The sequence below is a fragment of the Terrapene carolina genome, unplaced genomic scaffold (genome assembly GCF_002925995.2).
Source record: "Terrapene carolina triunguis isolate 2854851 unplaced genomic scaffold, T_m_triunguis-2.0 Scaffold84, whole genome shotgun sequence".
NCBI classification, from domain to species: domain Eukaryota; kingdom Metazoa; phylum Chordata; order Testudines; family Emydidae; genus Terrapene; species Terrapene triunguis.
This window is the reverse complement of record NW_020664435.1, coordinates 27,759,283-27,770,237: the sequence shown is the minus strand read 5'-3', so window position 1 is coordinate 27,770,237 and position 10,955 is coordinate 27,759,283. Positions and strand designations below refer to the sequence as shown.

The 10,955-nt window shown below is 42.7% G+C and overlaps 1 protein-coding gene across 3 annotated transcripts; it reads left to right on the top strand.

Annotated features, from left to right (window-relative positions):
• The first annotated feature begins 1,323 nt into the window (after positions 1–1,323).
• Positions 1,324–10,300, top strand: TAC1 (tachykinin precursor 1). Of its 3 annotated transcripts, none has more exons than XM_024212891.2 (6): positions 1,324–1,351; positions 1,499–1,717; positions 3,199–3,295; positions 4,378–4,401; positions 6,049–6,102; positions 9,982–10,300. In XM_024212891.2, the coding sequence occupies exons 2-6, from the start codon at positions 1,595–1,597 to the stop codon at positions 10,029–10,031; spliced, it is 348 nt and encodes a 115-aa protein (XP_024068659.1). In that variant the 5' UTR covers positions 1,324–1,351; positions 1,499–1,594; the 3' UTR covers positions 10,032–10,300. The 3 variants fall into 3 exon arrangements, with proteins under 3 accessions (XP_024068659.1, XP_024068658.1, XP_024068660.1); XM_024212890.2 differs by having other exon boundaries at positions 1,327–1,351; positions 1,496–1,717; XM_024212892.2 differs by lacking the exon at positions 6,049–6,102 and having other exon boundaries at positions 1,327–1,351; positions 1,496–1,717.
• Positions 10,301–10,955: the final 655 nt, after the last annotated feature.

Sequence of the window (10,955 nt, the reverse complement as noted above, 5' to 3'; positions counted from 1 at the left end):
AGTGAAAGCTCCCAGCAAAAGCAAATTTTTTTCTGTAGGGATTGATGTTTCTCATCAGTGCAATTTTATTGTTGGTATAATCATCTCTTACCATAAATCACACCCAACACGGTAAAGTGCAAATTACTGTCAAAAACCACATCTTTTATAACCACAAGAGAAAAAGAAAAGAGGGAGAGGGAGAATCTGGAAAATGAAGAACCGTAGCCCAAAGAAGCTTCTGTTGTACTGCTTTCACCTGCCAGCAAATCTTTCAGTGGGTACCACATCTGACATCCTTTTCAGAAGTTAATGCAATCTATTATCAGATCCGTGTCCATTCAAGAAAGAGAAACAAAAAACAAAGCAAACATTTTTTTTTCAAGAGATGTGTTATACAAAAATGCATCTGGTGTTGTAAAGATGTAAAAGGACCTGATCCAAATATCACTGGAGTCAATGGAAAGGTTCCCATTGATTTCAGAGGGCTTTTGGATCCGGCCCTTAATGCAAACTAAACCTTCATCCTTTCCATTCCATGTCTGGTTTTCCAAAGTACCAATAGAAAGAGATCCTGCAACTGTATTGAGCGTTTGAGGACAATGTAATAACCCCCTGATAAATTAATGCGTATTGAGCTATCCAAGCTGACAAGAAGCCAGGATTCATTCCTTTGAATTTGCATTAGGTGATCAATACTGAAAGAATGTTCTACAGAGGAGTCCCACTGTTGTGTAATAGCTTCCTAATTAATTGTAGCTTTCATTAAGGAATGCCGGGGCATGGGCGTTATTTTCAAGTGTTCAAAGTGATTCTTCGGTTCTCTTGTAGCAATATTTGGGGGTCCCTTCAGATCATCTTCAGTGCACCTGCCCTGACGTCTGAAATATTATCATGAAGTTGCTTTGAGTGCCTGGAATGCGTCACTTGCTCTGCTTTGATGACTAATCTTTGGTGTCAGGGGACAGTGGATCAAAATCCCTCTCTGGGCGGATGGCAGGAGTTGCGGGTTGGAAATGGGCTCCTTCTGCGCAGACTTCCCTAACATTGCGTCATTTGCAACCCTAAAGGAATATACTGTAGTTTGTGGTGGACACGGACACCCAAGGGGGTCACCTCCAAGGAAAGGCTCCTTCCGAGGGTCAGAGGGGAAGAAGAAGGAAGGGATACTCAGGGTAATTGACTACTGATCGCAAAGTACAGCTGGGGGCCTGTCACGTGTTTCACATAACTACAAGGAAGTAATTAGATTTAGGCAAATGAAGCTCCCTTGGCCCTCCCCATCTCCAGGTATATAAACTGGAGAGCTCTCGAGCGTGCATTTAGACACACTGCGAGAGAGCAGCGGAGAGCATCGCGCTTTCCCATTGCAGTAAGTGCGCTCAGCCCCAGGACTCGCCCATTGCTTTGCTCCTTAGTTCTTGTCTATGCTGAGATGCGCGATTCCTCTTGGGACGGATGCTGAGGGGGGGCGGAGTTGTATGCAGTACTCATGCCTTTCTTTTCTTTGTTACAGCAGACAGCAACTTCGAGCAACTGGCCGGAGGGCTCGGGACACTTGTCCGCCACCCACCCACCGCACTAGGGGTACTGCCTAGCAGGAGGAGAGGCGAATATGAAAATCCTCGTCGCTTTTGCAGTGCTTTTCCTAATTTCAGCGCAAGTGTTTGCAGAAGAAATCGGAGCCAATGATGATCTGAATTACTGGTCTGACTGGTCCGACAGTGACCAACTCAAGGTGAGCTAGGGAGCCTGGAGATGCTCAGCTCATGCACGTAAGTAGGGGGGCAGCTTTTATAAGTAAATGCATGAGCTTTGGGCGCCCGTCAGGTGAGAGAATTCTGAGCTTTGTCTTGCAGTGTATCTTATTGTTACATTTCCTAATTTATATACGATACAACCTATTTCCATTTAAGACCGAGCGGTGACTACTGCGAATGAATTGCTAGGTAACTGCCAGCATTTAGCCCTTTAATAGGTGGGTCAAGTGGTTTAAACGGTTACTTTGTTTGGGTGGCTCCCAAATCCGCGTCCGCTCCAGATAACAGCGTGTCGATTTCACACCAAGTTTAACAGAGGTTCCACCTCTCCCATAGCGCGGGCAACTTGCGACTTGTTGCTTTAAGGAAGAAGAAGTGAAGGGAGTAACCGCGGAGAAAGATGTTACGCAGTAAAACAGGTCGCTCCCAAGAAAGTTTGCTTGCGTCTAGGAAGACGTAGCGGGTGGATGGGGAGCTCGGAGCAGGGAGGGAGCCGCAGTGAGAAGGGGATGAGGGAGCGTGTGCTGGGGGAACTTTACTCCCAGGGCTCTCCGAGTCGGGTGCAGCTGTATGGAGCGGGCTTGGCGGCGAGGCGTGAGACACCGCTGGGCAATGCCGGCGTAACGTACTCTTGCCTATACGCGCAATAACATGACGGAGCCGCTTTAGCCGACCCGCTTTCCCCGGGATGTAGGCGTGGGTTCGTTTGGGGTCGGTTTACTTAACAATAACCCGAGTAGCGAACTCGGGCACCACGTGCAGGACGTCCTGCCCGCTCCCCCGCCAGCCCCACCCAGCGGGGGCGCCACAGCCCAGCGAGCCGGGGCGGGCGAAAGGAGAGTGAAAATGCCCATCCCCCTGCGCTGTGTCTCTTTCCTCTAGGGCGTGGCCGGGGGTGCGCCGCGGTTAGTGCCGCTAGATTTCCCCCCGCTCTCCGTGTGTCTCTTGGCCCGTCTCCGGTCCTCTGCAGATACCTGTTGCTAGACGGCTGCCGGGTAGTCACGGGCTTACTGCAAAGCATATGGCCTGCAGACAGTCCATACACGCAGGCACGTGGCTGGCGGGTGGTGGTTCCCCTGGGAAGGGCCAGCCCGGCGTAAGGTGACCAACCCTGATCGGACCTGCACGCACAAAAGAGTTTTCCTCCAGGCTAGACATTAGAATCCAAACGGATCGAAATCCCCCCTTTGGAAAGAAAGCAGCAGCTCCCTCCGGCTCGATGGCAGCTTCCCGGTTCCGATTGCTCTTGCCGCTTCTTCTCAAGCAGTCTCAGTGCAGAGTCTACAGGCAGGCATGCCCGGTGCAGCAGGGACAGGCAGCCAGAAGTTTGCAATGGGGCAGGCTGCTGGGGCGTAGTTTAATTTGTTGGATGCAATTCCAGGGAGACTCCGGGTTTTTTCCTTCCCGGATCTCCAGGGCTGTGCTGAGTAAAATGCTGACACTCTCCTCTACATTTCAGGAGGAGCTGCCCTTACCCTTGGAACACTTTCTGCAGAGAATTGCCAGGAGACCCAGACCACAGCAGTTCTACGGGTTAATGGGCAAACGAGATGCTGGTGAGATTGCATTCTGCTTCTGTGCTGGAGGAATGATTTACAAATATCAGAGCCTAGGGGTCCTTTAGCCTCCTGCCTTTTAAACTAATTCACAGTTCACAATTCTCTCTTTGCAGTTGAGGAGACACTATAGGCATTTTGGTTCATGTAGTGACTTTGAACTAGGGTGACCAGATGTCTCGATTTTATAGGGACAGTCCTGATAATTTGGGGCTTTTTCTTATATTGGTACCTATTACCCCCCACCCCCATCCCGATTTTTCACACTTTCTATCTGTCACCCTACTTTGAACTGGACTGCGCCCTGTTTATGACAACTCATTTTGAAGAAGAGGTAATGTGGATAAAATGGGAATTTCACTCATGACAGGGGGAAAAAATTGAAACAGACTTACACTCACCCATGGTAAATATACACAAAAATGTAAATCTGACCCTAAATGCTTTAAGAGAAAGCAAACACAAAGATGTGGAAACCTATTTCATTTTGCTCCTCAGGGTACAATCAGAATAAATTATTTTCAGGACCATCTCAAAGATACATCATTGTAGACCTCTTTTCAGCATAACTATCCGTGCCTTTATAAAACTTTATAATTTGTTTTTGAAATATAAATTAAATTCACTCCAGCTACTGAAAGTGTTTTCTGTTTAATAGAAAATTAATCCATAATTTGGAAAAACAGTGGACATATGATTTGGTCTTTATAGTAAACAATTCTTAAGTGCGCACACATTTTGTAAAAACAATTAAGAAAATAAATGATATCTTGCGGGCTGGTATGTATGCCTTTAATTAAATTATTGTCATGATTTCTAGTTCAAAAGGTTTACTAGATTAAGAACAGGGGAAAATACCTATTTTGAGTCTTAATGAAAGTTAACTAATTGTGTCTTGTTTTATAGAAGATATTATATTTTATTGATTAATATAATATATAGCTCGATTGATATGGCGGTAAATTATTGCACTAATTCTCCAAGACTGGGAATATACAGATTGTTTCTATTCCTTCATAGACCTCACATAGAGATCACTTCTATTTCATCACTATTAAAACTACTTTTTTTCCTTCCTCTAGGTTATGGCCAAATCTCTCATAAAAGTAAGTTCGTTTGTTTGTTTGTTTTGTTTTTTTGTTTGTTTGTTTTCTAAATTATTATCTAAACAAAATGAGAAAATGAATTGTTCTAATTTTGAGGTTTCTAGTGTGTCACTGTAGCCTAGAATGTTAGTGTACTTACTAAAGACTGAAAGCAAGAGTGGAGGAGAAATATTTCTAGCTCTGGGTTTACAAAATAATATAGCTAGAGATAGGCTTGATCATGGTTATCTACTCTGAACAGCCCCTCTTTGGGGCTTTCTCAGTCAGTATGGGATTACTCCCAAAGTCAAGACACATGAATTTAGGTGGCAGAAGCAAGCAAACCAGAACTTCAAATCCCTGGTTTGATTCCAGATCCAAAGTTTACACTTGAGATATATCAATGTTCTAAGTTAAGTTATATCTAACTGACGAATGAGTTGTCACATAAGCAAGTGCACCTGCCAACATGAATCAGTGTGGACTTCTTTATTCCTGTACGTCACCCAGGAGAAATCGTATCATTCACACTGAGATGTATTTTTTCCCCCTCTGGAACTGTCAGAAGATCCTAAAATGAAATCGAAAAGCATGGCTTTTAATAAAGATTGATGATATACATTTTGTGAGACCTTAGCTATCCAAGAAGGTTAATAAGCATGCCAGAGTTCTGTGCTAACGGCTAGACTTTATCACTGGGATTACTTATCCGAATGACAATCTTAAAAACTCTCATCCAAAGCTCAAGCCAGATAACCAGTAGCTACATCTGGTTAAGTCAAAGTTATAGCCTTCAAATGTCTCCTCTCTGAAGATCAGAGAGATTGACCTCTGAGAGGTTTTATGGTAATTTATCCTGTATTATGAACACACAATCAAGGAAAACTCTTTCCAAAGAGGAATTTGCACACTCTGTTCACATCAGAATAGTAAAATAGAAGTAGATACTTTTCAAAATGTTTCTCTGGTTATTTGAAATCAGGCTAGCTACTGCTACATGTGCAGCATACATTTTGGGCTAAATCCTGCAACTCTAAACAAGCCTCAGTCAGTGCTTCCAGGGTCACAAATGGAATAAGGACTGCAAAATATGGCCTCACAAGAAGTTAAAAATCCCGTATAGGCCAGGTTGTGGAGCCCTAACACATACTGGTAGGTAATCAGCATTTACTTCCGTGTAGTCCTTTGACTAACCAGCATGACTAAGGACTCCATAATTTGGCCTATAGAGTCCTCTGTTCCATATGACAGTAGGAAACATTTATGTGAAATAATTCATGGAACAGATGAATCCAACAGACCCAAGATATAGGAAGGGGAAGTCTGTCAAGCTATAGGGCCTGATCATGCTTCTATTGAAGTCACTGGAAGTTCTACCACTGACTACAATGAGGTCAAAATTGGCATCAATTATCTGGTCATTGTCTGTTTAGCCACAATGGAAAGGCACCTACTAGCCTGACCGGACTTTGAATCAGACCCTATGAGATAGGTGAGGGTGATGTGCATTCTCCATTTATACTAACATTTCAAGTGGTATCAACTTTAGTAAGTAGGAAGAATATTTGTGGAGTCTACATCTTCCTTGTATTTCTCATGAAAACAAATTACCTCAGAAAAACTGCATATTGAAAATGTATTAAAACACCCCCAAATATATTTTTTCAGGGCATAAAACAGACTCCTTTGTTGGACTTATGGGCAAAAGATCTTTAAATTCTGGTATGTATAAGCAATGGCTAAGACTAAAACTACCTCTTAATTCTACTATTACCTTTTCATTCTGTCCAATAAATTGAAGCAGTCTTGACATGAGACTTCATAAATGACAGATGAGTTCTTATGACGGGGGGGAAAAAAGTTGCTTAATCAAAATATTTTAATCTGAAGGTCATTTCAGTGAGGGAGGATGGGCAATAGGTTGAGCCAGGCACAGTGCAGCTGGTGCCATATACATTTTCCTAAAGAATTCTGCTTATGCCCCTCAATCCTGACCTGTAGCCTCCATGTTATTCCAGTTCTCCACTTCTTCTGAGCAGAGACCGAAAACCACACTAAATTCTGGTGACATGAGAAAATGTTCAAGGATAAAAGTATCCAATCCATTTTAACTGGTGGATTTGAACCTAGATCACCTCAGGTAGAAGGTGCACTACCTCCTGCACCAACTGACTTTTGGAGGTTCAAAGGGAAACTGTTTTTATCTTGTACACTACTGACTGTGAGCTTAAAGTCCTCCCATCAAAAGTGGCCCCATCTTTTGCCACAAGGTATAAAGGTTTTATTTGTTAAACATCCGCAACTTTTGTGAACTTTTTAATTTTACATTCAAATAATGACTCAATAAACAAAGTTAAGCAGCACTTTAAACTACTAAAGTTTTGCAGACAAGTGCTCACCACGACTTTCCCTCCCCTTTCCCCATATCTGCATTTCCCCTAATCTTGCCCACCTTTGTTAATATTGCATATGGATAACTCCAGTCTTCCATTAGCTGTAACTTGTCTTATCCACAAAGCATTAGTTAGCTATCCAGAAAAGGAATTTTTATTTTTATTTTTGAAGTGATCTAATGCCTGTTTAAAGCTACTGAAATAATTCTCACTGTTCTGTTAAATGGATTTTAAGTTAAATGGCCAGACAGCATTTTGATATTACACAAGTGCACATTGTAAACTATTTTCTGTAATTACAGTTGTCAGTGATTTTATTTTTAACTAGACTGTAGTCAAAGAAATAATATAGGTCTCTATATCCTAACTAGTCTTGCAAATTTCCCTGAATCAGGAGCAATCTAGTATAGCTCTTCTCACTGTGAGGGTAATAATGATTAAATGTACATATATTTGTAAATACACATTTGCTATTATAGCAGCAAATGGCATCAAGTGATAAATCTGATTCAGTTTACTTTGGGATTAAATTTACTTTATTATTTTAAGTATGAAAATCTGAGATGCAGTGAGTATAAAATGTTCTTTGATTACTTTCAAATTTGCTGGCATAGTTGGAATACAACTATGGTTAGTTAACTATAACCAGGATGAATAATGAAGTTGTAGACAGTCAGGATTTCTAATAGTAACGGACCAGCCTGATAGGTAAACCAGTTTTAGAATTTAGCATTCATACTCCTCTGCCTAGTTGGGAGATGAGGGTGGAATAGTATAGGTTTGATTCCACTCCTATTAAAAGTATGCAACAACCACAACTGCAACATTGTTTACCCCTATACAGACTGGGAAAAGCTTCCTGGGGAAGCTTTTCTTCATTTAAGAGTAAAGTTACGTGTTGGAAATGGGCTGGGTTTCTCCCCTCGATGCCTAATACAATTTATCCAGAAAATTACTAAGTCTTCTGGTGGATGGAAATTGAAATTAGAGGTCCCATGGTACCATAATCCTGGTGATTTGCCCAACATTTCCTGTCTCAGTAAAGCAGGTTCCAATATGTAATGCCCTGATCTGCAACAAGTTCATGCAGGCAGAGCCATGCACCCACTCATTGCAATCAATGGCCTGCAAATAGCCATAATAACTAAATAACCATAAATGCAGGGGTAATCTATACTGATAAGAGGTACAGGAATTACAGGTACTGGGGGCATGGCAGCATCCCCAGCTTGAAGTGCTTTCCATCATATACAGGGTTTACAGTTTTGGTCAATGGTTTTCAGCTGCCCACTATAACAATTGTTCCCAGACTACTGTAGATCATGATTTGGGTATAGTCCATAATACTTGTTCAGTGAATTCAATAGTAATACCTTACTTTCTGCTAAAGAAAGTAAGATATTATCAAAACTTAAGCAGAATGTATTGTTTTAGTGTTTAATCAGACAAACCCTGAAAGCTGTTTATCTTTAATTTGGGCCCTTGCTTGTTTTTTCCTTAAGCCCTATGGAGCAGAGTCGTAATTCAAGCCTTGCAAGATCAGCAGCGCTATATCCCTCAAAATTAGCAGGGCATTTGCATGTAATAGTTATGCATCTTCATGCTTTACTGAGCATGGCCAGGAATATTCTTGATGTCAGAAGGGGGCGGGGGGGGGGGGGGGGGAAGGTCTCCCTCATGATCCGTGCCACAGGCTTCTGGCTTAGAGGCAGATATGATTATGCTTAAAAAGGGGAAAAAGCAATGAATCCACTAAAACAGACTTTTGGAAGATGCAGAGGGTGTGGTTCAATGTCTGCTTGAAGAATTCCTCTAGAACAGTGCTTCTCAACCTTATTTGACCAGGCCCCCCTTCTTTGTGTCTGCAGCTGTTTACTTACACACATGCACACCAGAAGTACACATACCGCCACCCAGCTCTAAAGGCAGTATCACTTTTCACAGCAGACTTAATGCCCCATTGTCACTTACTTCTGAGCTGCTGCTGACAGCCGGAGCCCCACCACCTCCAGGTGAGGGATCCGGGGGCAGGAGAGCCTGAGCATGAGCTGCCTCCCTGTGAGGGATTGCTGGGAAGGGAGGAGAGCCCAAGCAGCAGGGCTCTGGCTGTCCCTTGTAGTCCCACCTCCTATGTGTGCATGGCCCTTCTGCACAAGCCCCAGCCACCCAGGGCTGACAGCCAAAGCTCTAACACACACACACATGCACACACACACCTCGTGCCTCCCTTGGGAGGCCCACTCCATAGTTTGAGAACTGCTGCTCTAGAACAGAGGCAGACTGCACAGCTGAGACCTCCCACCTTCTGTGGGGCACTATGTGAAGAAATTAATGCCATTGGCAAGACAGGAAAGGAATCCTAAAAGACCCTGTTGGTTTGTGCTTTCGTTTAAAAAAACAGAACTAGTATGGGAGGTGCAAAAGGCTAGATCAGGACCCTCCTCACACACAACTCTACCCTTATGGGGGAAGGGGAGGTCGGCTGCCTTCATAGCGGCATCCACCTCTCCCACTGCAAACGGTTTGTTAATAAATGTGAGGCAGGAGAGAGCTGGGGCAGGCAGTGGGTGGGAGGTCTCTTAGGAGAAAGAACATTGTTCCTTCAGCTGGCCTTCTGGAGAGTATCAGGGAGAGGTGTACCTGGGGGTATTTAACATTTTCCACCTGTCCCGTTGAGAAGGTCCTCCTTTTAGAGGGATCCTGGGGACAGCTGTGATCAGTGGAATTCCTGGTAGCAAGGCACCATTAGAGCCATCCGGCAAGAAAGCCACGGTAGCCATACAGAGCTAGCACAGAGGTTCGAGGCCTCCATGCAGATGGATGTGACCTATTAGAGATCCCAGGAGATCTGCAGTGGGTTGTGGGTGGGCCCCATAGCTCACCCCTAGTCTGGAAGTGACCTCTGGTCTCTCACCTGGGATTGAGACTACCGGGGAGCTAGCATACACACACAGAGCTTCCAGGAGCAAACTGCATTGAGGAAACAAAGCATATAGGCCCAATCTTGAAAGGAGCTGAAAGCCCTCAACTTTTATTGGAGTCATTGGGAGTTGAGTACTGACAATCTCTTTGGCTCAGGCCCTTAATATATTGCTCAGAACTGAATGGCGCAACACAATGAAATGTGGTGATACATAAAACTTGCAATGTTTTATATGACTCCTGGTGCTTATTATATTTATACAACACTTTACACTTATTTTTTCAGGGTCCTCTGAAAAGAACACAGCACAGAATTACGAACGAAGGCGTAAATAAGACATTCCCATGTATTTATTAAACTTCATTTGTTTAAATGGCCAATGCAGTGTAATATAAACTATCCACTGTAAGGAATAATTATTTATTTAATAATTGTTGGGTTTTTTGAGTTGTAAATTCAATAAAATGATTATTTTTCATAGTGTGGCAGTGATACATGTTGTATAAGTGTGTTGTAGGTCTAAAACGAAGACTCCCCATGGAACCGAAATCAGTGACATTTCACAACAAAGCACATTATTTGAAATGACCTATAAAGATAAATAACCAAAAAAGGAAATAAAATTTTGTTAATTTAAAGCAATCATATCAGCTTCACTACCAGTGCAGAACAGAACTGATGTACAGTCTAGTGCCTCAATTTCTTTTCATGGTTTAAAATGTACTGTAATTTTCGTATCAAAAATATATTTGTATCATTGCAGCATGTTTTATGTTTCGTGACTGTGTGTGTATATATATCTATTTAAACAAAAGAGGTTTGAATGTGAATCCAAGGTCTTCAGTTCATAGTCTGAAATTTTATGATAGTAACATTTTAAATAAAAAATACTTTTGGGATTTTGCAACATACCTTCCTTGGGTAGAGTGATGGAATTATTTCAAACCCAGAATCATCTGAAATAAGATGCAAACTGAAGAAAAGATATTGGGCTCTAGGAGCAGAAAAAAGCCAGTTATAATTACTGTACTTCATTTTGCAGGGCAAAATATAAGCTTTCTAATACTTGGGGTGGCGGGGGGGTTTAAAACTTTGAGGATTCTTTCTAATTCTGTTTTTAGCAGTAGGGCCAGCCAGCTGCCCCTGAGTTAATCTATTATGGGCTCAGTCATACAAGGTGCTGAGACCCTTCCAGGGCCGGCTCTGGCTTTATTGCCGCCCCAAGCAAAACAAAAACAAACAAACAAAAACACCACAAC

What these genes read in the sequence shown, in the direction of transcription:
- TAC1 (XM_024212891.2), top strand. Translation starts at nt 1,595, where the DNA reads ATGAAAATCCTCGTCGCTTTTGCAGTGCTTTTCCTAATTTCAGCGCAA. An exon ending in CCGACAGTGACCAACTCAAG is followed by an intron (nt 1,718 to 3,198) that starts GTGAGCTAGGGA and finishes TCTACATTTCAG; the next exon opens with GAGGAGCTGCCCTTACCCTT. An exon ending in CAAAAGATCTTTAAATTCTG is followed by an intron (nt 6,103 to 9,981) that starts GTATGTATAAGC and finishes TTATTTTTTCAG; the next exon opens with GGTCCTCTGAAAAGAACACA.